A 27659-nucleotide genomic window follows, 5' to 3' on the forward strand; every position below is an offset into this window, starting at 1 on the left:
TGAAAGGCTAAGAAACTTGCCCAAGGCCACGCAGCTGGTAGGCAGCAAAGTCAGCATTTCACCCATTCTGCATAGTTTCAGAGCCATGGTCATCTGCCTGACTACCCTGCATAAACATAAGCCAAGCTGAAAATTCTATTTGAGTTTCTGTGTATAGGTGAGCCTGTCAGGGCCTGCATACTCATATCACCTCTCTTGGCTCTAGCATGAATCCAGACAGCTGGACAGCAAGTGAGGATGGTGAAGGATTCTGGACAGATCCGGGAACTCATTCAAACCACTGTGTCCCACTATGTCAAGCTCTACTTAAACCAAGTTAAAACCAGGAAGTCCAAGGAAAGATCAAGGATCTCAACTGTGCTGGCAGAGTGCAGCACAAGAGAATCTGGGCTAAATCAAACTTGAGAGCCAGAAAAGTCTTCAGATAGTTGTTATTCTAGGGCTAGAGGCGGGCCCTAGGGGTCTGTAATAAATAGGGGCAGGACTGACAATAGTGAGACAAGTTAACAAGATCAAAGTAGAATCTCTGTCATAGAAAGAGACTGGGGAAGAGAGAGACTGAGAGAACTGGGGCCCAAGACTCAGGGTCCAGAAAGATATAGGTGAGGAAACCAGTCAGGTGTTGCTTGTCTTGGGTCTATTTGGGAGCAGGGCCAAATTCTCAAGAGGCAGAAAGCCCTGAAAAGGATGGCAGAAGAAAGGATAGACAAGGAAGGGTCTCTGACCATGAATCGTTCTACAGGTGGCCGTAAGTGTATCCCATTTCCCCAAAGCAAAGGCTGCTTCAAACGGAAAACCAAGAATTAGATGCAAGAGGGGGTTTGCCATTTGTAGGTGTAGATAGTATTCCACTGTGGACTGCCGAATGAAGAGCATTAGAGTGAATGTGCCTTAAAGATGTCGTAGGCTGTCCTCTACTTACCTCAATTTACCTTACAGTTTTATCTTCTCCCAATCCTAGGTTAAGAATGTAGAAGAATCAATAGGAAATGGTTAATTCCAAAACTTACAACTGGACTGTAATAATCTTACACTTTAATCAATGTAATTGCCTTCAGTGACAAATTGCTATTGATAGAAAAACCTATTTCAATAATTTTGGATGTTATTCCAGAGAAGAATAGAGCTGATAATTATGTTCTCTTTCAAATCCATGCTTGGGGAAAATTTCTTTCCTGACTCTTCCAAGAGATTTTGAATTGATAAAGTGTTCATACATGTGTTCCCTAATTCTTCTTTTTTTCCCCTTTCTCCTACACAGGAGACTTTGAATGTGATTGATCCTGGCTTGATGGACCTAAATGGGACAAGTGAGGATGCCCTGGAATGGGATGAAACTGACATAAGTAACAAGTTAATTAGTTTGAATGAAGAGTCAAATGACCTTGATCAAGAACCCCAACCTCTCATGCCTTCCTTAAAGCTTGAAGAGATAGGTGGTGAGGACCCTGGTTATGAAGAAGAGGCAGGTGACCATGGGGGGTCTCAGTATGCCTCAAGTGTCACTGTCCCCTCTAGTCCACACATTTACCAAGTGTACAGCCTTCACAACGTTGAACTCTGTGAAGACAGCAGCATGCCGTTCTTGAAAAACAACCCGAAGTTCACCAGCATGACACAGCCTAGTGTTTTAACTAAGAGTCTCAGTAAAGACTCTTCATTTTCATCTACCAAGTCTTTGCCAGACCTTCTAGGAGGTTCCAGTTTGGTGAAGCCCTGCCCGTACCATGGAGGAGACATGAGCCAGAATTCAGGCAGTGAGAGTGGAATCGTCAGCGAGGGAGACACTGAAACCACTACCAACTCTGAAATGTGCTTGCTCAATATGGTGGATGGGTCCCCAAGTAACCTTGAAACTGAACATCTGGATCCACAAATGGGAGATGCAGTTAACGTGTTAAAGCAAAAATTTAAAGATGAGGAGGAACGTATTAAGCTTCCAAATAGCTCTCAGCCATCCATTTCACCAGTGGGTTGTGTAAATGGAAAAGTTGGAGATTTAAACAGTGTTACCAAATATACCCCTGATTGTTTGGGAGAAGAATTACAAGGAAAACATGATGTGTTTACATTTTATGATTACTCGTACCTCCAAGGCTCAAAACTCAAATTGCCAATGATAATGAAACAGTCACAAAGTGAAAAAGCACATGTGGAGGATCCCCTGCTTCGTGGTTTTTATTTTGATAAAAAATCCTGCAAATCTAAACATCAGGCTACAGAGTTACAACCAGATGCACCTCCCCATGAAAAGATTTTGGCAAGTGTATCCCATGAAATGGATCGAAACTCATATAAAAGTGGCGATGTGGAGAAGACATTCACTGGCATGCAGAATGCCAGACAGCTCTCCCTTTTATCACATAGTTCATCTATTGAGTCTCTTTCTCCAGGGGGTGATTTATTTGGATTGGGCATCCTTAAAAATGGCAGTGACAGCCTCCAGCGAAGCACTTCTTTAGAAAGTTGGTTGACATCCTGTAAAAGCAATGAGGATCTTTTTAGCTGTCACAGCTCTGGGGACATAAGTGTGAGCAGTGGCTCAGTTGGTGAACTGAGTAAAAGGACATTAGATCTCCTGAATCGTTTAGAGAATATCCAGAGCCCTTCAGAGCAAAAGATAAAGCGAAGTGTTTCTGATATCACTCTCCAAAGTAGTTCCCAAAAGATGCCCTTTACTGGCCAGCTATCATTGGACATAGCATCCTCTATCAATGAAGACTCGCCAGCATCTCTTACAGAACTTAGCAGCAGTGATGAGCTCTCTCTTTGCTCAGAGGATATTGTATTACACAAGAACAAGGTCCCGGAATCAAATGCATCATTCAGGAAGCGCCTGACTCGTTCCGTGGCTGATGAAAGCGACGTCAATGTCAGCATGATTGTTAATGTCTCTTGCACCTCTGCTTGCACTGATGATGAAGATGACAGTGACCTCCTTTCCAGCTCTACCCTCACCTTGACAGAAGAAGAGCTATGCATCAAAGATGAAGATGATGATTCCAGTATTGCAACAGATGATGAAATTTATGAAGAATGCAACTTGATGTCAGGGCTGGACTATATAAAGAATGAACTACAGACCTGGATTAGACCAAAGATTTCCTTGACAAAAGATAAAAGAAGGTGTAATATCAGTGATGAAATAAAGGGCAGTAAGGATGTAAGTAGTAGTGAGATGACCAATCCGTCTGATACCCTGAACATTGAGGCTCTACTAAACAGCTCCATAAAATGTCTCTCTGAAAATAATGGAAATGGTAAGAATTTATCCAACACCCATGAGATAGGGACAAAGGGTGAAAATAAGAAAAATGTTTTCAAAGTTAATAAAGATCCATATGTGGCTGACATGGAAAATGGCAATATTGAAGGCACTCCAGAAAGGCAGAAAGACAAACAGAATGGGATTTCAAAGGAATCAGATAATCTTGGTTCAACTGGGAAAAAGAATTCAGACAGTGGGCATTGTAAGTGTAAAGTATTTATGGATAGCTCAGATGATTCAAATATTGCTGGAAAAGAATCTGTTCCCCAAACCGTTAGACATCGTCCAAAGAAATGTCAAAACCACCACCATGTTGAAAACCCAACTACTGCTTCTATTCCCACTGAGAAGTCTTGCCCAGAACTGCCCTCAGAAGCCAGCATTATCGATAGACAGGATTCTGAGGTACTGAAACCTTCACCTAATGATGTACCAAATATGGCTGGAAAATCTGCTCCCTGCTGCCTAGCGCTTGAACAAAATGAAACAGAGGAGAACGTTTCTGTCAGCGACAACATTTCCTGTTGTGACTGTGAGCCAGATGTTTTCCATCAAAAAGATGCTGAAGATTGCTCAGTACATGACTTTGTTAAGGAAATCATTGACATGGCTTCAACGGCCCTAAAAAGTAAATCTCAACCTGAAAATGAGGCAGCTGCTCCTACCTCATTAACTCAAATCAAGGAGAAGGTGTTAGAACATTCTCACCGGCCCATCCAGCTGAGAAAAGGGGACTTTTACTCCTATTTATCTCTCTCATCTCATGACAGTGATTGTGGGGAGGTCACCAATTACGTAGAAGAGAAGAGCAACACTCCGTTGCCACTGGACATTAGCGATTCTGGCTTAGAAGACAAGGAGGACACGGAATGCTTCTTTGAGGCCTGTGTTGAAGATGACCCAGATGGAGTTGAGCCCTGCCTCCCCCATGCTCCTCCAAATGAACCTGTTTCCGTTGAAGCTGCCTTGCCACAACAAGCAGCATCTGGCTCTTCTAAGTTCAAGGATATTTCTCTCGTGGCCGATGAGGAAGACATGGTGGCTCTTTCAGGTTCTCCCCATCAGAAAGAATCTGATGTTGGAAAGGAAGGGGGTGGTTTACCCCGAGCTACTGTCCATGGGAAAAGCTCAGAGTTAACTACTTCAAGGCTGGGCAGTGAAAAGGAAAGTTTGGAAAACACAGGTGAATCTGGAATGCCAGGAGAACATAATGCTGCTTCAGCCAAATCTAGAGTTCCAGGGCTCTCCTCAAAGGCAAAGCAGCCAAAAGACAAGGCTGCATTGCATCCCAACCCCAAAACTTTAACCTGTGAAGAAAACCTTCTAAATCTTCATGAAGAACAACATAAAAATATGCATAGGTAGAATGCAACCCTCTCCACGCATGAAAATCATCTCATTGAAAGGTATGTATAGTCCTCATTTTAATATATATTTTTAATATATTTTAATGTACATATTTAGTGTATGAGTCAACAATGCCATGGTAGGAGAGAGGAGAACAGACTAGTCAAAATGACTGGTCATGCAGATACTGATCTGAATAAGACATTTAGGTGGAAGGCATATTCCCAACAATGCAAGTAACTGTGAAGCAAAAGGGAGAGAAACAGTCACAATTGACATTTTTAGTGACATTATCTTTATGACATCATTCTGGCAAGAAGAATACAAAATTTGAGGAAGTAGCCAGATAATTTAGGACCTTCCATGGAGGGAGGAAAAAAGGTTCTCCCAATTACAATTATAGCCTCTGATCAAAATGCATGCACAGTGACAATGCTTCCCACTTCAGTTTCCTGCACGCAGGGATGCCCACACCCTTCAGTGCCTGGAAATGAACAATGATTAGGTTAAAGGCTGCATCTCCTGATCTGGGCCTTCCTTTTATGCTTCTGTCTAATGTAACTATCATCACATTTGCTTCCCCAGTGGAAGGCTGTGCTGTCACAGCTCCTGATCATGGCCGAGTCTGAGGATTCAAACAGGAGGGGAAAGTTGATGTTAAAGAAGAAGCTTTTATTTATCCACACACAGACCAAGAACAGGCCCCGAAAGCAAATGCAGAGAGAATACATGACAAGTTAATGGCATTTTGATAAAAACAGAATTTTTGAATTTTGCCTCAAGGTGACAGGCTGATTTCCATCAAAATTTTTAAGAAAGTCATTCCACTCTTCGTATTTAATAAGACAGCTATTGATTGATTATTCTGAGATGATGATATAGCTCTGAAAGTGACACAAAAATTCTGTTATTTTCCATCTCTAAACCCCAGTGATGAATATACTTTCTCAATCAAGTCTAAAGAAGAAAATTTGAGCTTTTGAATGTTGAGAGTTGTATTTCACCAAAGTATGAGGTGCCAATGGTGTCTCCAGCCCCCACTCCAAGAAGCTTAATGCCGTAACCTAAACTCGTGCTATAGGAAATGAATTACAGAAGCAATCTACCCTAATTTGTTAACTTATTCAAATAACAGTTATTATACTTAACTATGCTAAAGATTATCTTTTTTGTGGCAGATTGTTTATTTTTTGATGAGCCTAATTACTGATTTTCTAAAAGTAATTTACATTTATTACAAATACATCTTTTAAAATGTGACAGATAAATGTTGTTCCCATAATGTATTATGAAAAAAGTTACTATTTAAAAACACATTATTTAATTTGAAAGATGAATGGCAAACATCATTATTTTTTTTTCCTGCAACACCTGTGCCCTAAGCTCATTAAAATGTGTGATTCCATGTAGAGCTGCTAGAAATGGGGAGGGGGGAATCTATACCATATATATACCCTAAAAATAAACTCAGTATGCAAAACTGAAGAAAGACATCCTACTTACTCATGTAGCTCAACTAATTTTCTGTGTTTCAGACTCAATTTACAATTGGCTGCAAGTGGGAACAAAAGTAGGAGAGAGAGAAATGTATTTTCTGTGAAACATGTCCACCCTATAATCACATTCTCCATCAGTATGCAGTAAAACTGACCATTAAGGGAGAGTAACTGCAATTCCATAAGCTGCTTCTAAACAAGTTCTATTAGTACCGATTGTACTGCTGGCTCTGCCAACTTCGGCAGAGGCTGGCGGAGCCTGGCTGATTTCTGCTTTCTGAAAGGGGATAAAAGGCTTGAAAGTAACACCACTCTGAGCATATCATGTGACCATGACTCTCAAGTCACCAGTCATGCTGAGATCCAGAGCTCCAGAAGCTCTGGCACTGGAGAAGCCTCCCGGTCACACTCTTCCCTTTTAGGCACTCTGGGAATTTCTTCTGTCCCTTACATAGATAGAGAATTGACATGTAAATGACAAAGAGCTCCATCTTTAGACCCGGGGAAGTGAAAGTGCTGTTGGATCTGTGCATCCCTCACCTTTTACCGACACCACAGTGTAAACCTATCAGCTAGCCCGCCTGCCAGCCAGCAATATTTTCTTGAGCAGCCCCCTGCCCCACCCCCGAGATGTGGTTCCTGGCCCTATCTCAGGCAATGGGGAAGCAGCCAGATTTTACTTCTGCAGAACTCACATCGCCCCCAAGTGACTTAGTATCACCCGAGGGCCATTTAAATAACCATGTTTACTGCCCTATTCATTTTTCTCAGTATCATGCAGACAAAATACCCGAATGCCCATATTTTTCACCAGTCATTAGCCTTGGGTACCTGGGTACAAACATTTACATTTTGTTAAAATACTACTAACCAGGATGAGTTATTTAATCTCAAAACATTGACATGCCCTTGGTGTTATCAGAATACATAGTAAAATTATTTGGTAAATATGAGACTTCATGTCTCTAAAAGCTTAACTGTTCTCATTGTTCTTCCTACAAGGTTCAAAGGAGCAAAAAGTGGTCTACTTTTTAAAGTCACTTCAAAACCATCAGTCAGGGTGCTCTATCAGGGTAATAAAATACACCATATTCAATTTGCTGGGCTATTGTTTTTTTTTAAGAAATAAGTTCTCAGGTGATGAAATTATGATGTCATCTGGAGGAACTTCGACTTAGAATAGCAGATACAGTCTGCAATGGTAACAAATAATTTTTCAAAAATTTTTGAGAAGGTTTTTCAATTACTGCTCTAATTAAAAACCCACTGAAACCGTTGGAATTTTAAACATGATCTAACACAGGATGCATTTCCTCTGATTTCTAGGCACACTGCTGTGCTTTTCACTATTTTCATTTATGTGTCATGTTTCTACAAAAATAGAGAGGTCAGTTCTAGCAAATCACATCAAAGGAAAGGTAACTGGGTAGATCCAGATATTTCTGCCTAATTTGGAGGAAGCACATAATGTATGTCTAGAGTGCCTCCTAGGACCTGCCTAAGAGATGTACTTTGCACTAATCTTTCTGCTGTATTCTGACAGTTATTTCTTCATAATCCTCATCATAAGCCTCTGATCTTTGGTGAATGATTTAACCGTAAACTTCAGGCTGGATAAATCCTGTGGTATAAAAATTTAACTCATCACGTGCAGCCAATGTGTCCTTTCTTTTTCCCTTTTGGTTTACTCTGTTTTTCAGTTTTGTTTGTGTGTGTGTGTGTGTGTATGTGTTTGTGTTGGAGGGGTTGTGTTTACTTAGGACTCACAGATTTCCTTCAGATCTTTTTAGCTCCATTGCTTTTCCTATCTTATTGGTCTGCAAATTTGATTGTTGGTAGTTCAAAGATTTTAGATTTTCAGCAATTACTTATAATTACGCATGCTCGAGCATACACATACCTAGTAAAATTGCTGCTACTCAGTTTTTACAAACTGAGAAAACTTGAACAGCACACATTCCTCACATATACAACCTAAGTTCTTATGCTGTTCGTTTGATTGACACTAAGTATTTAATATGATCTGAAGCTGGCCAAGCAGATTTAAGAAACTACTCTTGGTGATAGTTTATTAATTTTTCACTAAAGAATACAAGTATAATCTTATCAAAGTTACCTTTAAAATCACTTTAATAAATTAAGGTTCTGGTGGATGTGAAATGTTTTTTAATTATTCAGCACTTCTGGGGGCGCTAGGGTGGCTCAGTCGGTTAAGCATCCAACTTCAGCTCAGGTCATGATCTCGCAGTTCGTGGGTTTGAGCCCTGCATCAGGCTCTGTGCTGACAGCTGAGAGCCTGGAGCCTGCTTCGAATTCTGTGTCTCCCTCTGTCTCTGTCCTTCCCCTGCTCATGGTCTGTCTCTGACTGAAAAATAAATTTTTAAAAAATTTAAAAATATAAAATTTAAAAATTAAAAAAAATTATCCACCCCTTCTGAGTAACTAGCCCTACCATGCTAAATAATGAAGACTTTATTGGGCATCACCTATCACACACGAGCACACACACACACACACACACACACCCCAGATCTGTGCTTCAATCAATTTTGCCTGTCCCTCTCCAAGTGAGCCAAGTTGAAAGAATTGATTATCCATAGAGAATTTAAATACCAGCATTTAGTAAGGCCAGCTTTGCCTCACCTAAGGATTCCTTACTCAACGTCCAGATTTCCAATGAGTCATGTCCTCAGCATGTGAACAATGCACCATGATCTTTCTTGAGTTACTGAAGCATTTTACTGTACCAAATTTTGTCCCATCTGTTCCTGTCTATCTCTCTATCTCTCAATGTTCTTGAGAACCTGCCTTTTCTCCCCAGCTTCCTGTGGCTTCAGCCCAAACCACATTTGCTAGTTTTTCTGGCTTTTAAACGGGTTACAAGATTATACAGAAAGAGAAAGATGGAGAATGATAATATTTAGTTCTAGAAAGATAATAAAGCAAACTGACATCAGACATCAGAACTCCTTTTAAACCCAGACAAGCAAAAGCCTGCTTTGTTTGAGAGCTGGTCAGCAGACTTAAAGAAACTAAATCCTGTACTGCCTGTACCTGGAATTCAGTTGTTCCTCACATCCGACTTGTTGCTTTCAGCCAATTAGAAATAGGCAGAACTGACTGAGTTTGGGACGAATTTGTATCTGAGCTATCAAGATGTACAGATATAATTGAGTCATTCTTATTTGCACAGTGCATCTGTACCTTAAATGAAATGCATTCGTATTTGACCTAGAAGCCCAAGTTATCTGCTTTAACAGACAAGGGGCTGAAACATTTGGGAGTATAACGATGCTATGAATATTCTACCACTATGTAATAGCGGAATTGTTCAGTTTTGCTGTCACACATACAGTCACTGAAGTAAAGGTTAAACCACCTGAGGGCCCAGGTTCCCAGTCGGTGAATCACTGTTGATATTTTGCTGCTTCACTTGGCACCAGCAGCCTCACATTTTCATAGTGATTTGAAGCTATCTTGAGTGTTTGAAACCAAGTTCACAAGCAGAAGAGCAGATTATATCCAGGGAAAAGGTCAAACTTGATGATTTTTCTTGTTTTATTCAAAACAATGTCACCTTAAAAAAAATCAATGTGTTTTTCAATAGATTCTGAAACACTGTTGTCAGTAATACGAATCTTGGGCTATTAAAATTACTATGTTTTATGTATCTTCTTATTTCAGAATATCAGCAGGTAGTTCCAAAATGGCAGCATTCCTCAAAGGGCTGGTTTTGCAAATGAAACAGACACTTCTGATACCTTTTCTTGTCACTTTCTTGTTTCTTGTAGATAAGCCTGGCTGTAACTCGGGGGTGGCCTCATAGTCCCACCCTGGGCTGGTCTGTGGTTCCATCACGTCACTGCCATTTGTTACATTGACCTCTCCCAAGATGAAACTTCCCTCCGAATGCGATTTGTCCACATGAGCCTTGTGATCTGGATTGTGCACTGGTTTATCTTTAGGTGATTGTCTTTGAAGTTCGGCAAAGCTGCTTGTTCTCCCATGGATTCCTCTCCCAAGCTACCTCTACCAACCCCGCCTCTCCAGCGAGACTTTTCTGTTTGCCTCCTCCCTCCCCATCTACTCTTTAAAGTTCTGCGGTCCACCAAATTGATGGTCCATTAAATTCACCTGTCTGGAATGACCCCCTCCCCCCCCCCCGCCGGTACTTGACCAATTTCATGTTTCAATCTGGATTTTTTTAAATGGTATGATGCCTATGTTTATTGAAAGAGATTTACCTAAAAGGCCAACATTTGATTTGATTGCAGCATACAGAAGAAACACTGGTCCTTCTTTCAAAATTAAGCAACTTATAAAAGCGCCATTTTATTTATTTCATTTTAAAAATAATTATCTATGCAGCACTTCAAGAAACAACTATATGGTGTTGTATATTATAAACTGGTGACATTCTACTATTAAATTATGTACAACATTTTCGTTTTTTATGCTTCTTGAGGTGGTAATGAGAAAAAAGTTTTTTAAAAAAGTGTGCCTTGCTGTATTTCTTATACCATTTATTAAAAAGCTGCTTTCACGGTAAAATTATGTTGGTTTGAAAGGAGGAAATAGCAAGGTTAAGATGTGTGAATAATTTCTGTATATATGTATAACCAAGTACAAACATTGATGTATAATGACAGTATAAAATGCTTTCATGTTTATGATGTCTAGTGATGTGGAAAATATAAGCCTTAAACCATTAGATTGCATGGTAATTAAAATTGGCATAATAAACATAGTTCATTGGGGGAAAAGGAAAATCAGTGATCTCTTCTACCTGTGTTCTTTACCAAATTATTACATCTGGTTCTGGAAGAACTAGAATATGTAGTAGCTTCTAAAATATCCATATCGCATAAGAGGCTTAAAATTAAACTACATGTGAAGCCTTTACAATTTTCAAAATCTTTCTGATCACTGCAAAGATCTTGGAATACAAATGATTAAATGCCAGGTCCCCTAAACCAAGAAAAACTTATCTTAGATTTTTTTATTTCTACTTATCATTAATTGTTTAATATTGGATTTCAGAATACCTAGTATGTCTCATATTTATTCTATGTAATTCTTTTGAATGGGTTTGATAGAAAGATGGTAGAAAAGTCTAGAAAATTTGACTATTTTGATTTAGAGTATAGATTTCAGGTGTATTTATTTTGTGAAAAAAGAAATCAGCTGAAAAATATTCCATTTGGTCTTTACTGCTCTTGTTAAATGCAGTTTTTAATTTATATCCTAACACCTACTAAAGTGCCTGATACACAGTAGGTATTCAGTAAACATTTACTGAGTTGAAGTATTGAATTAGGCAATATGTATGACATGTACCTTTTCATTTTGAGAGACCTACACTATAACATATAAACAACTAGAAAAATGTGTAATGCAATCATTCACTCAACCGATAGTTAATTAACACCTTTTATCTGCAAGGACTATTGTAGATGTGGGGAATGCAACGATGAACAAAGGCCCTGCCCTTCGGAGGTTTACCTACACTGTGGACAGAGTGAACACCCAAATGAGATGCAGTGGTTGTCCTGCAGGCAAGGATCAGAGCAAAGTGGTAAAAGAGGCACAAAGACAGAAGTAGCAAAGAGGGACAAGAGGGAAGAAAGGGGCTAGAAGGGAACCGAAAGGTAGACCATAGAAAAGGAGTGAAGTTTTCTTGCAGAGGTGGTGGGAAAACAGGTAGCCTGGGAGACCTAATGAGGGGTCTTTTAAAAAGTTAAGTTGGAGCTTTTGTAGGTAATACGGTAGGTAGTAAGACTTTGTGGAGTCTTTCTTTTGCACCTGATTTTATTTATCATTAGAACTTTAGTACAACACCAAGAACATTTTTAAAATACTAGTCTATGATTTTCCCATTTTAATAACAATTTGAATTATGTCCCTTCTAATCTTTTCCATATGTATTTCTAAATTGATTAATCATTCTAGGCTTTTGCATAGGTAGTAATTATTCAAAAGAAGTTTTAGGCAGACATCTAGTAGCGGTGGGCAAGATGATGACAGGGGAAAGAGATTAGAGATAAATGTCTCATTAGGAGGCAGCTGTAGAAAACAAGGGAGGCTTGAAGTAACAGAGTAGGCAGGGATAGTGACCGGAAATGCAGAGAAAGAAGAAATCCTAGAGTCTTGAACTACCTAAGAGCATTCGGGATCCCTGTTGAGGTATTGAACTATTTTATATATTGAGACAACCTAAATTTTCCTTGGGTGTTGCCAAGGGCCACATCTATTGGTAAAACCTTCAAAGAACAAACTGACCATTATGTTCTATTTACCTGTTATATATGCTCGTTTAAGACCATGAGGTATTAAAAATATTCATTTACTAATTATCTACTTAATTTTAACACTGAATTTGTAAGATGACTTTTACTGAACAGTACTTTTTCTGGTTAGAAGAGACGGAATCACCTCAACCTCTTGCTGTGTGTAGGCACGACTTCCCCAGTTATCCTTGAAAATGGTCACACCAAATCTGCCACACCTTCCAGTGACAGTGGTTCGTGATTTGTTAAGGCAAGCTGTCCCATGATTGGGAGTGTATCTTTGTTGGAAAGTTCTTTCTTCGGTGGCTAAAAGCTGCATAGGGCGCCTTTCCCCCTGCCTTTCATTATTGCTCACGATTCTAGCTCTACCCTGAGGAGCCGCTCAGAGTGTTTGTACCCCTTCTTTCTCATGGCAACCTTGAAGATAACTGAGGTCAGTTACTCGTCTTCTCCCAGCTGCTATGATTTCTGTTCTTCATTCCCTCAACTGCCCTTCATATGCCATGATTTTCAGACCCATTTCAACCTGAATGAATGTTAGCAGACAGAATCCTTGAAACTGAGGAACTGTCATCATCATACATGTAGAAAAATATCTGAACATTTAAGTGGTTTTCTCTAAAAGTATATTCAAGATATATGTTTATTCTATTATTGTAAATTTCAATAAATAAATAAATAAATAATCCATTACATCCTTTAGTGGACCAGTCTAGTGCCGGAGTCCTCTTGAATCTTTTCCTTACATCAAATCCAGACCTAATCTGTTTCCATATTAAGCAGGGTCCTCCACCCCCCATTTATTTATTCATTTATTCAGTCATTCAACAAACATTCATTGAGTGGCTACTTGTGTGAGGCACTGTGTTTGGCATTAGAGATACAAAGGCAACTAAAACATGGTCTCTGCCTACAAAGGGTTTATAGTTTTCCTTGTGAAAGTGCCTTTCATATCCTTGAATAGAATGATCTCTCCAAATTAAGTGATGACCCATTTATTCTGTTTTCTATCTAGTTTCTCTACATTTTCGAAAACATAGTGAGCAAAAATAGTATGCAGAATTATCTGGATCTGACTACTAGAAGAAGTGAAATGTTCTTTTGTATTTGAAATTTTTAATTACAGAAACAAAATTTCAGATTTCTGGTCACTGAATAAATATGCATCTTACACAACAACAGAACAATCTAAATTCAGGGCTTTTGCGAATCTGAGTTTAATTATTTTGCTGTGTTTGGTTCATCCAGTTTAGGTTTTACCCATGCTAAAATTCCTGGGAACAAATTAGATACAAATATCAAAACATACTGAAATAATCCAGCTATTTCTTACAAGTCAAATTATTTTAATTTCCAAATGAGTTTAGTATTTTTTAGAATTTTGATGAATGTATTTCAAATTTTCTAACTTGAACCAATTAAACTTACAACTGTGTTTTTATATACTTTTTTTCAATTTTTGAATAATTTCAGACCTATTTAAAAGTTGAATGAACAGTACAATATTTGCATGCTCATCACTCAGATTCATGTATTGTTAATATCTTACCACATTTGCTTTTTCTCTCTCTTTACACACATACGTTTTTTTGTGTGATTGAACCATTTGAAATTAAATTGCAGATCCTAACACTTCATCTGTAAATGCTTCAACATAATCATCTAAGAACAAAAATACTATTCTACAAGTCCACAATACCATCATAACACCCAAGGAATGTAACATTGATATAGTAATATCTGAAAATCTATATCAAATCTATATTCAGATTTCTCCAAATGCCCTAAAAACGTCCATTTATAGTTGTTTTTGTTTTAATCCCAGATCCAAACAAAGCTCATGCATTGCTTTCATGTTTTCATGCCTTTTTCACTTTGAACAGTTTCCCTGTGCTTTTATTCTTTCCTTCTTTGGTCTTTCATAGCTGACATATCTGAAGAGTCCTGGCCACTTTAATAGAATGACCCACAATCTGGATGTGTCCAGTTGTTTCTTCATTATTGAACTCAGGGTAAATGTGTTTGTCAAGTATAGTATATTGTTCAATACCTACTCTTTAATGAGGAATGAATGAGTCACTGACATTTTTGATGTGTCTTGAAGTTCACAAATTACTCTTACAGCTCATGCTTTATTAGTTTAAGGTAGGGGTCAGAAAACTACAGGGTGGGCTAAATCTGGCATACTGCCTGTTATTGTTTGGCCTATGAGCTAAGAATGGTTTTTACTTTTTAAATTGTTGAAAAAAATCAGAAAAGTATTTCATGACATGTGAAAATTATTTGAAATTCAAATTTTGGTGTCCATGAATAAAGTTTTATTGGAACATAGCCACACACATTTGTTTACATATTGTCTATGGCTGCTTTTGCACTATAACTGCAGAGTTGAGTAGTTGTGACAGAGACCATATGGCATTCAAAGCCCAAAATATTTATGATTTGATCAATTACAGAAAAAGCTTTCCCATTTCTGGTCTACGGTATTCTAAATTCTGACACCATTTTCTTACAGGCAGATAGATTTCCAATTGCAAAATCAATGTAACGTGTTAGCACCTAGTTATTTTTTGCTTTTTAGATTTTGTTGAGGCCTCCATTTTAGTTTCGTATTACCTTTAGTAACATAAAGTGTGCCTTGTTTCATAAATTTAAGGTTGTTCCACAACCACAGTTGGTTTAAGGATTTAAATTTAGTTCACTTATTATAGCCTGGCTTTGATTGATTTAGAGGGTTAGTCAATTACAGACTAAGTCATTAGTTCAGTCAGAACCAACAGGAAAATTGACATAACCTAAACTCACTTCAATTCACTGATAGACTGGAATCCTTTCTCTAAATGTTTTTCTAAAGCATTTTATTTTTTTTCTAAAGCATTTTAAAATCCAGGCCATTTCAGAATCAGTTTTTCAAACTTATTTTTCATCCCAAACAAAGGTAAAAACATAATCAGTGATTGTTTCAGATACACTTTCATTTCCCATGTACTGATCATTATTAACAATCTGAATTCGCCAACGAAATAAGTATTCACCACAGACCCACTGTGGCCATAGGTGGGCCTTCTTATTGAATAGAAGATGTCTGAAAGGTACAAGTTAATTTCCCTTTGCGAGCCCTACCACCTCCCACTGCCACATGCTTTTGGAGGGGTCACTCAAGGAAGGCTTTTAACTACTTCCTCCTCCTTAAAAAGCAACCACATACATTTTATATAGCAATGGCCTCTAAATATGAGACTTGCCATGTACTTGCATTTACAGAGTAAAATAATGCAATGATGTGTGCAAGTCAGGCCCACAATAGTATGGTTTCTTGTAGCAAAGGCATTTTGGCCAATGCCTTCAGACCATCTGATCCTTTATTGATGGGCCCTTACCAATGCAGAAAATATTCAATGTTACTTGCACTTGTGTTTTGAAGTATAACAAGGCCTTGCATGAAGCAACTTGTATCATTCTCTTTTCTGTTGTAACACACAAAACTAGAAGATGTTCACATGTGTGAGACCCTTCCAGGCTTTTACCAAGCATTAATAAGCAATTTCCAGTAAGGAAAGACTCTCCGCCCATCTCCCACTCATAAAGGGGATCGTAATACAGCTGAATGGATTGACATTACTCTATACATAACTTTGAAGCAAAGCTAATTCATACTTAAAAATTATTTTTAAATATTGATACCTTATTATTGGTTACAATTTCCTTATGACATCATGTTTAAGAATCACTGATATTGAGGCTTGTACTCTCCTGGTTGAAAAGAAGTGCCTCAAAACCTGGGAAAGGACTTCCAAAGAACAAGAGAAACAACCCCCCCTGTGCATGGATGGACAGCCCTGGATACTCCACAACAGTGAAAAACTCAAACTCTCTGGTGAGTATGTTCTTTAAAAAAGTGAATTTAAGGGAAGCAAATGTAAAATGCAACAAAATTTGGCTCTAATTTACATTGGAAAAAATGGCCAATGCTGATTAGTTAGCTCAGGTAACTTCACGTATGGTTAACTACAGAGGCATAAGATAGGGAACATTAAGATCTTTCAGAGTACACAAAACCTTTTGTGCGTCTACCACGTAAACTGCCATGTTCGTCAACATTATAGACTCTGACGTTGCTCTTTCTCCCTTCTACATTTATTTTATGTGGGAAGTTTGGAATAAGATTACCAGATGTATAATTTGGTGTTTTTTTTCCACACCATCAAGACATATAATAATGGATTTTGTCAATTTAATAAAAATTAATAAATACATGATTTCATAAGTAACAATACTAAAATAATTAAAATATTTCTTTGTGCTTACACTTATCCTGCCATTAAAAACACATGCTAACTCCCTATAAACAAATGGGCCGTTCCAGGCATAAAACAAACATTATTCAGCAAAATTTATTCAAGGGCTAACATGACAGAAGGTATTAGGATCATAAAAACGCGTAAGATCCTCTTTAAATCCCAATATTCCCTAACCACTGGTTTATAAAAAAATACTTTAAGGTTTATAGAATTAGTCTGGTTCTATTAGTTGATCAAGTTACTTACACTGTCAGCAATTCAAAACAAATAATTCCTTCTGTGTGTATTTGCTTGCTTGCAAATATGTTTCATTTATTTTAAAGTGTCTTTTTATATAGAAATCGAAGTTGCTGAAAATTTATCTTGTCATTAAAATGGTGTGAAAATCAAATCAGTCTTCATATAGGTTCTCTTATCCCTGATGATCTCAAATGACTAATGATGTTTACCACAAGGTTTTGTAAAACGAAAGCTTCTTAACTTTTCAAGAAGCAGTTCTTTTTTTTTTAATGTTGATTTATTTTTGAGTCAGAGAGGGAGGGAGAGAGAGTGGTGGTGGGGGGGAGTGGACAGAGGATCTGAAGCAGGCTCTGCACTTACGGCAGAGAGCCGATGTGGGGCGCAAATTCACAAGCCATGAGATCATGACCTGAATGGACATCAAGGGTCTGATGCTTAGCCAACTGAGCCACCAAGGTGCCCCCAGGAAACAGTTCTTTTTTACATGAACACCCATTTTGCCTCTCTTCTGAATACTTTTATAAATGTTCTAAGTTCAGGGTGGTCCTGTTACCAATGATGTCTTTCCGTACACACTATATGTAAAAACATTTTTTAGAAAGTAAAATTACTAATTATTTAAAGGCAAAGAGACATTTTCCATAGGAATGAAATAATACTCAATAGGTATATTATTTTTAAAAAAGAAAACAGATTCTGATTTAGAATGATTGCAAATCAGAGTATTCTTACTTAGAACCTAAGGGTCTAATTATTTAAGTCATCTGTGGCTTAGTGGCAACTCGAACATTTTCAAACAAATGTATTCTTTGATGATTCAGCATCACCATATTGATTACCAATTATTGTTTGGCGTAGCAAATGATTAAGTTATGGGAAATCACTCTACGTCAATAAACATACTCTGGATATTATTTTTTAAATCAATCTAAATAATAATAAAATAACTCATTATCACCCAAGTGCTTCCTATGCACCAGGCACTATGCTAATCGGTGATAGCCTTTTTACAATAAAGGAACTGTGGACTAAAAGAGGTTGGCTGCTTATTATTTGCCTCCTTTTCATTAAAGAAGAGTATGGAGGGAAAAAGGCTGTTTTAGAAATTTTCCATCTGGATAAATAAGGAGTTATTTTATAGAGTTCACTTAACATTCATACACACATTGCTAAATTTCCTGTCTGTATTACTTATTGAACATAAAATTCATGCCAAACCTAAAGAAAAGATTTTCACTTAAAAAAATTTTTTATGAGAATTCTATAGGAAGAAATGATAGCTAAATTAGCACTTGAAAAAGGCCAAAGAAAATTATATATTGTGTATAATTATGCCTCATTATGACCTCTGCACATTTTCCAGAAAAGTTAGGCATTAAAACACACACACAACAGGAACACCTTAAAGGTCAGAGCCTGATGAAAGAAAAGCGCAATAGTTAATCATGAAGGATGAGATTAATGTTCTAGCAGGAACACACATTTTTATCATTACATTTTGCTTGATAAATACTTTAAAATGTGTAATTTCCCTTCTATGTATTTTTTTCATATCTGCAAGTGGTATTGAAGAGAGAGTTCTATAAAATTTAAGAGAGTTCTATATAATTTAAAATTTAATTTAATGAAATGAAAATTGGGCTTTGTCATGATTCCTAGCATTCTTTATATGATTTTTCTTCACATGGGTCTTTTTTCCCCAAAGATATTCTAGCTTTAAGAGTAAATAATGAAGTCTCACTTTCCAAAAAATTTATCTCAAAATTTCTCTTTTACCTTCAAGAGATATTCTCTAAGATAGAAGAATTCCTGAATCATATTTATTGGATTTCACCCTGGCAACACACCAAACTATAAACATTTAAAATAACAAATTCAATGTTTCTTTTATTTTTTACAATAGAATAGCTAGATTTTACAAACTAGTGTGAAAATAAGAGGGTCCACTTTAACCAGGTTTGCCTATTGTTAATATCCTACCCCATGTACTTTATCATTTCCTTTTTTATTTTTTTTATTTTTGAAGTATAATTAACATCAAATGTTATATTAGTTTCAGGTACATAACATATTGATTCAGCAATTCTATGGATTACTCAGTGCTCACCATGATAAGTATAGTCACTGTCTGTCACCATACAACATTATTACAATATTATTCACTATATTCCCTATACTATAAATTTCATTTTCATGACTTATTTATTTTATAACTGGAAGTTTGTGCCTCTTAATCCCCTTTATCTATTTTACCTATCCCCCATCCTCTTCCCCTCTGGCAACCACCTGTTTGTGTTCTGTATTTAAGAGTCTTGGGTTTTTATGTTTGTTCATTTTTGTTTACATTCCACATATAAGTGAAATAATATGGTATTTGTCTTTCTCTGACTTATTTCACTTAGCTTAATTCCCTGTAGGTCCATTCATGTTGTCACAAATCTCATTCCTTTTTAAGGCCAAATAATATTCCATTGTATGTATATACCACATCTTCCTTATCCGTTCATTCATCAATGGACACTTGGGTTGCTTCCATATTTAGCTATTGTAAATAATGCTGCAGTAAACATAGGAATGCATGTATCTTTTTTAATTAGTATTTTTATTTTCTCCGGGTAAATACTCAGTCATAATATTTCTGCTTTATCATTTTCTCTCTCTCCATCCATATAGTTGTTTTCTAAACCATTTGAAGATAAGTAACATACATCATGGCCTTTTATCTCTAAATATTTCATTGTATTTTTCTTAATAGTGACATAGGTATATTCTCTTATATAACCATAGTACAGTTATCAACTTCAAAAGTTTATATTGATACGATAGATTTATCTAATCTACTTTTCACATTCCAATGTTGTCAGTTTCCTTAATAATATCACTCATAGCATTATTTCATTCTTCAGTACAACAGAGTAGGTATTAAATTTAGTTGTCATATCTCTTTAGCCTCCTTTGATCTGGAAACATTTCTCCAACCTTTGTCTCTTTATGATGTTGATAATTATGAAGAATAGACACCCCCCAACCTCTTTTAAAAATACATTATTTCTCATTTTGTATTTATCTTACCTTTCTTCATGATTAGATTGAAGCCATGCACTCTCAATAGGAATATAGATGTTCTTTCCTTCTCGGGGTATCATATCTGGAGACACACAATGTCTGTCCAATTGTCCCCCATTAGTGATGCTAATTTTGACCATTTTGTAGAGAAACACTTTAAAGCCAGCAAATATCCTGCTCTACCTAAAAATTTTCCATATATTTAACATTCATTGGTAATTTTTGTCTAATCTGTTCCTTACCAAGGTGGTTGCAAAATTATGATTTTCCATCTCCACCATTTATCAGTTGACTTTGGTATTAGTCTGTATTCCCTTGGCCTTGTAAGTCCACAATTTTCATTGTCCTCTGCTTTCTCTGTCCTCTGTTTATTTCTGTAATAATAAGCAATATAGATAAAGCATATATATATATAAAATATATATATAAAGCATATATAAATAAAATATATATGTATATATAAAGCATATTTTTTTCTTATTTTCTTGTCTAGCACAAAAGAGCATATTATTGTGTCTTTTGCTTTATTATTATTATTATTTAATGCTGTCCCCTGGAAATCACTCCATATCATTTCATAAGGATCTTCCTCAATCTTTTTTGTAGCTATATGGCACTCACTGATCACAACTTTTTTGAAGCCCTTTTGCAACTACAAAAGATTTTGTGTGAAGATTGAGAGGTTTTTTTTTTTTTTCAAGTAAAATATTGGTGTAAATGGTCATATCTGCTCTGTTTATTTTCTAAGAGCATTTGTGTTTTGAGTCCATCATTTCATGCTTCTCTTGATTTTCTTTTAGCAGTTATCCCTATCTCCCTGTCTCCCCTACCCCCACCAACAACTTGAAGGTTTTCCTAGGCCTAGAAACATGCTTAAATATCTGTGGTCGTCAAAAACTTTGTCTCAAAGAGTGTTGCCTCTGTATACTGCACAAAGATTCCCAGTTGGGGGGACAAGTAAGGATAAAATATGGCCAATATTCTGCTGGCCAAGTCATGTCAGCACTCATATGGGAATATGTCTACCCAGAACAAGGGTCAAATTTTCGTCATTTTCAGAAAGGCTCTATAGAGTCTGACATCAGCTCTGTCCTCCATGCTTCTTTTCTATCATGGTACCATCATATTGCTCCATCCTACACTATCTGAATTCTCAGAAATTTTATGCTAGCATATCCTTCCCATTCATTCTCCCTCTGTAGTCTTATTTCTGCCTCCTCCACTCCTCTGAAACTGCTCAACCACAATTCCTCAGGAAATTATAATACTACTGGACCCAAAGAAGCTTCTGGCACTTGAAACCTTTCCCAAAGCCATTTTTCTTTTGACTTCTGAAGCCTATAATCCTCTTCCTTATATTCTCCTTTTTTAAAAGTTTATTATTTATTTTGAGAAAGCATGAGTGAGGGAGGGGCAGATAGAGAGGAGGGAGAGAATTCCAAGCAGGCTCTACTCTGTCAGCACAGAGCCCAACGTAGGGCTTGATCCCATGAACTGTGAGGTCATGACCTGAGCTGAAACCAAGAGTCGGATGCTTAACTGACTGAGCCTTTCAGGTACCCCTACCTCCTCCTTTTTGACATGTGTCTCCTTCCTGCCCTTTCTGCTATATGTCTTTCTCCAGATTTCCTTTATAAGCTTCCTCTCTTTTCACTCTCTAGTTCCTATCTATGTCCTACTTTCATAATTTCGCCTCAATTCTAGGTGTAACTTTCCAACATCTCATTACCAAGCTTGACTTTTCTCAGGAATTCTAGGTCTAGTTCATTGTACTCAACTGTGTTTCCACCTGATGGTTAACTGTGGAACTCATACTTTGAAACCAAACTTGTAATTTTTCACTCTTTTATACAATTCTCTCAGATACTGACATTAACTTTTTCCTACTTGTTCAATATTCAAATTCCAGGATAGAATTTGATTTCTCTCCCTCTCTCTTTAATTCCACAAATGTGACTTGGAAAGTTGTGGTGTTCCTTCCTCCCAGACTTTGAAATCCTATTTAGTACTTTCTGTTCCTACTGCCACCCTGATCCCAAGCCCCCCATGACTCATGTTTCATAGCAATAATTTTTTAATTCATTTTGGGGTCATTCATAGTGCTTATCAATTTCTCTCACACATTTGATTTAATGAAGTCCTTTGTGAGTATCTAAATTTGTGCCTTACTGTAGCTGAAGAAAGTGCTTGTGAAATATAAGAAGTATGTTCTTGAAAGTGGTTTGGCAGCTATGATATTCTGTTTAGTCTGTAGAAGCTTGTGAAAATGAAGATTTCCAGTGCCCACCTGTATCCTGATCCAGTAGATCTGGGGTAGATCCTAAGCATATGTATAAAAAATAACCAAGGTTATTCTTTTGCAGGTATTACACTGACCACATTCTTCCAAATAGTCCCTAATCTAGTACCAATTCCTTGTTGAACAGATGGTATTTTTCATATGTATTTTTACACTACCTACTTCCAAAAGTGAAGTGTGATATGAGGCAGCTTACAATAAAAATCACAATTACATGGAAAATCATTAATACAATAAAAGGCACGAGCCAAGAAAGAAAAACAATGAGGGAATAATTATTTGAAAATCCAGACTAAGGGAAAGTACTAAAACTAAAGCATAAAAATTCACTCCAAGCTTCTCAGCAATCAAGGTAAAGAAGAAAACATGACCAAGAATATTCTTTGTCTAGTAAAAAGAAGTAACTTCCTGTCGCACCCAAGCTTTGAGCAGAATTTGCCCAATGGTTCTTTTTTGGGGACCATTGATAATATAATTTAAATCTTTTTTTTTTTAAAGAAGCCTGCATAGAGCTACTTCTTACAAAGAACTTAGGTGAAAACTGAAGGCATTATATGGTAATATTTTGGAGAATCATAAAAAGGAGTGAATGGGGGATTCTTTCGATTATCTCTTCTTTCTAAGCATCGATAGTCTCAGTCAGGCTTTTGACTGAAGATGAATAATAGACAATTCACAATTGAGAATACTATCTGGTTCTCCTCAGAGGTTGTCCACATTTCTGATTGAAAAAGATCCAATGTGTGGATGACAAAGATGCTGTTTCCTTGTAAAGATAAAATGACTTGTCTGATATTTTTATCTTAATGGAGAATCACTTTACCTCTGGACAACATTGAGCTAACTGAGTACTTTCAAACAGATAAAGGGCATTTCTCACAAGCATTTCTGTATCTGTACAAATTAATGGCAATGACAGAATTCTATACCATAAAGCACAAAAGAAATAGCCTGCCTTCGAAGGTTTTGAGGATAAGAAGTGCTAAAGGTCTGTCTTGACCACAGAAAATCCTTAACATGACCTTTGTTAAACGTTTAATTTTGAGACCAACTGTATACCAAGAGTTAACAAGGTAAATCACAAGCTGTGATCCTAAGAAACTACATATGGCAATCATTTGAGCAGACCAGCTTATAATTATCCATTTAGATGTCACAGTGTGTCTACCAAAATTGATCATTTGGTTTTAAAAGAATTAATATTTAGTGGCTTTTCCTGACATAAGTTGCCCAATAGGTTGAATTGCTTGTCAAAACCACTTCTGTGACCATACAGGAAGGCATGTCATCAACACATGAGAGGTACTTGTCTTGCTGTGGCTAGGTCATCTAAAACCAGCCAATTTGTTTAGTTATAAAATTAAAAAGAGGGCACTTGGGATCCAGCCCTGTTTTATGCCAAGTGAAATAGACATTTCATCTGTCAAAAAGAGGTCCTTTTCTATCCATGTTAATTTGTGCCACGTTGTTCAGCAGTAATGGCTCTAAGAGAGAATTATAAGCCTAGAATCTCTATTGAGATCATACACTTAGGCCTCTTTATGGATTCAATGTCCAATGATAAATCAATAAGTTCCATGAAAAGTCTTAAAATGCTTCTAACTGATTGAAAGACTGCATTTTATCTTCAGAAATATATTCTGCATGCTGATTTCTCCATTTCAATTATCCAAACCTACTTCTCAATCTATCTTCATGCCTCTTCTTACATACTGTTTCATATTTATTTTAACATATATCTTATAGGTCCAATTAGTTTTCTGTTATACTGGATCATCCAAAGTCTTTAACAGTTGTTCTATAAATATATGAATGCTCTCAATGTTTGTTTAAAAAAAAATGAATAAATAGTGGGTAAATGAATAAATGGATGAATATATCCTATTTTGGCTATGTTCAAAAACGGAGTTCCTAACCATACAATTTGGAAACAGAGAAGGAAGAAGCAAAGTCAAAGAATGTGATGAATGTGATCTGTTTGTTTTTTTTTTTTTTTTAATTTTAGTTCAAGAGGTTGTTTTGGCTTTCAGTCAAGAAAATGTGGAATCCTATCACTCCCAGATTTTCAAGGTACAGATTTTGAAAATGGATGGGCTCCATCAGCACTTGTCATGAAGTTATAGACCTTGTCACATTGACCAAGCCATTATAATGTTCCAGTTGGATTCCTCTAATGTTCTTAAGGAAAATGTAAAGAACACCTAGAAAATCTGAATCATGAAGACTATAAATTCCTTAATTTTTTTCATTTATCTCGTGGTTCCCATGTGCATATCAGGGAATTACCTTTAGCCTCCAAAAAGTTTTCAGTTGATGGCTAATACATTTGTATTTAGATACCAGCTCTTTTTCAGTACATTACACAAGCCAGTCAAGGATTTCTTATATTTTTCACCTCATGACATACATAAGAAGTGATAATCTCATATTCTGGAGTGAATGAAGGAGGCTGGTCATGGTGATAGGCCCTCTGGGTCACCATGGAGGCTGACAGGATCCAACCTCAGCCCAAGAGTAACACTATATTCTGGTGTCTGACAGACTAAAGTTTGGGAAGCCCTGGTCTTCAAGTATAAAATATCAAATTTTAGAGTAGAAAGTGGTTATGAGGTGCAGTTTTTCATTCCTAGGCATTAGATTAAATGACTCTAAATATCCAAGATAGTGATTGTTTACCATATGTTGGAAGATTTCTGAAGTTTGTTCAAAGACCGTTCTGCTGAAAGAATATCATTGCTATACAGTCTTTATGTTGGCCACCTTACTCTCTGCTATTTATAGTCAGATCCTTTATCTTCTCATAAATGAAAGTCAACATTCTCATAAAAACTATCCTTCAAAATCTTGAATAAGTCATTTGTCAGTGTTTTCAGGTAAATAAGGTCAGTCTTTTCTATCTCTTTTCTCAGGTTTGGGGTTCCTATTTCCTCAATATTTTATCTTTTTAAAATTTTGAACTTTAAGTTCACTGTGATTTATCTGAAATTTTTTTTAAATACAGAAATAAAGAAGTGACAAATTATTCCAGAAACATTTGACCACCACTGCCATATGCTGTTCATCTCTCACTGTGGTCTCCTAACATTCTCATGTATTATTTCATTCTAAGTGCAGTCAGTTGATGCCATTTATACTTAATCTTAATAGATGAGAAACTGTGGGTAAGGGACTCAAATAATAAAAATATAAATAAATATTAATATTAATTATATAGCTGTTGGTGAGTAAAGCACTATACTTAATAGGTCTTGAAAAATGTTATCTCATTTAATTCTCACAACAACCTAAGTGGTAGATATATTAGTATTTCCGTTTTATAGTGAGGAAACTGAGGCTCGGGGAATTAGACAACTTGCTCTTGAATTCAAACAGATTAATTCTTTGACCATCACTACTTACTGTTTCTGAGAATAGTAGCTCAGAAGAATAATAGCCAGACCAATTTGCAGTATGCACATTATTCTGGTTCTTTCTGTAGTTACCCTGCTGTAGAGGCCAATTCACATTAAAAGTTGACTTCTACTTCAAATTTTATTGAATATCTCTTTAAGAGGACCAAGTATAACTCCAAAAGTGTTAATGTTTCTCAAAATCTGCTTCTAAACGTGTTTTTTTCTAATCCATTATGACTGTGTTTTTTTATTGAGATACATTTGACATATATTAGGCGTATAACATAATGATTCGATATTTGCATATATTGTCACATGATCACTGCAATAAGTCTAGTTAATATCCATCATACATAGTTACAAATGTTTTTCTTGTAAGGAGAACTTCTAAGATTTACACTTTTAGCAACTTTCAAATATGCAATACAGTATTAACTATAGTCAGCATGCTATACATTACATCCTCGTGACATCTATAACTGAAAGTTTGTACCTTTTGACTCCCATTTTGTTCACTCCTTAACCCCAACTCCTGCCTCTGGCAACCACCAGTTTGTCCCTGTATCTCTGAGTTTGTTTTTGTTTCTTAGCTTCCACAAATAAGTGAGGTAATACAGTATTTATCTTTCTTTGTCAGACTTATTTCACCTAGTATAATGTCCTCAGGGTACATCCATGTTGTAAAATGGTAAGATTTCCTTCCTTTTTATGGCTGAATAATATTCTAATACACACACACACACACACACACACACAGCTTTCCAAGTTAGTTTTTTGTTTTATTCAGATAAATATCCTGTGGATATTATTGATCATATGGTAGTTCTATTTTTAATATTTTGAGGAACCTTCATACCATTTTTCAGGGTGGCTGCACTAATTTACATTCCCACCAACAGTGTACAAGTGTTCCTTTTTCTCCACATCCTTGCCAACATTTGTGATTTCTTTTTTTGATGATAGCCATTTCAACAGGTGTGAGGTGATAATCATGTTGTTTTTTGAAAAAACATTATTAAGCAAATAGTTGTATAACATTCACCATGTATCTAAATATTCTTCTAGGTACTTTATAAATATGAGCCCATATAGGGTTATGAAATAGCCACTATTTTAAATGTGGAGAAACTGAGAGAGAAGTTAAATAATTTCCCCAAATCCCAGAAATAGTATGGAAATAGAGCTGGGATCTGAACCTATGAATCAGAGATGAAGCACTTAACTGCTCTCCAATCCTCTATTGCTTTGCTGAGCAATGTGTTATTTATAGAATGAATGATGACTATTTTAAGTCTATTACTGAACTTAAAACCATAAAGTACGTGTTTGTTGATAAGTGTGTGTAGGCAGACGTACGCATGCAGATACACCTTTTGAAAATTTAAATGGAAATGAAAACAAACCCTCTTACTCAGAGATGGTTTTATTCATAGTTGCATAAGCCAAGAAACCTCTGGTCAAACATACCTCAAGTTTCAAATCTTCCAGTGCAGTAACATAAATAAATAGGAAGTCACCAAAACCTCTCCCCTAGTTTGGGATACTGGAGTTTTCAAGCAGGTCCAAAATTTGGTGTCTTGACTCCATTCCAAGCAGCAGAGCTGAGACAGGATTGAGAGCTCTGAAAATTACCCTGGACTTAGCCATCCTCAATGCAAACTGAAAGGCCTTGAACGTTTTTCAACCTTGAACCTCCATAGGTGTTAAGTCTGCCTCTGCTCTCATTATTGGAGAGGATATTATTCAGCTACGACATATCAGTCATTTTTTAATGGCAACTGCATAAATATATCACAACTATTTTACATTCTCAAATGTTGGCCACTGTATCTCATAAAAAGGCTGTTCAATTTAAACAAGGACTTCTAGCACATGATACCCTCTCTGTGGTTAATTTTAAATAATGTGATTTGGAAGGTATTTGGGAGTTCCTTACTACCTAATTTCACTTTAAGAGGCCTGG

The 27659-nt window shown here is 36.6% G+C and overlaps 1 protein-coding gene across 12 annotated transcripts in view; it reads left to right on the forward strand.

Annotated features, from left to right (window-relative positions):
• The window catches only part of AKAP6 (A-kinase anchoring protein 6), a 591089-nt gene extending 577976 nt beyond the window's left edge, over window positions 1-13113 (forward strand). For 10 of the 12 annotated variants that reach the window (XM_045059777.1, XM_045059778.1, XM_045059775.1 and 7 more), the window contains 2 exons: window positions 1262-4674; window positions 9903-13113. In XM_045059777.1, coding sequence (XP_044915712.1) covers window positions 1262-4633 — 3372 coding nt within the window. In that variant the 3' untranslated portion in view covers window positions 4634-4674; window positions 9903-13113. The other 2 variants (XM_019832915.3, XM_045059779.1) reach the window with 2 other exon arrangements.
• Window positions 13114-27659: the final 14546 nt, after the last annotated feature.

The sequence above is a fragment of the Felis catus genome, chromosome B3 (assembly GCF_018350175.1).
Source record: "Felis catus isolate Fca126 chromosome B3, F.catus_Fca126_mat1.0, whole genome shotgun sequence".
Classification (NCBI taxonomy): Eukaryota; Metazoa; Chordata; class Mammalia; order Carnivora; family Felidae; genus Felis; species Felis catus.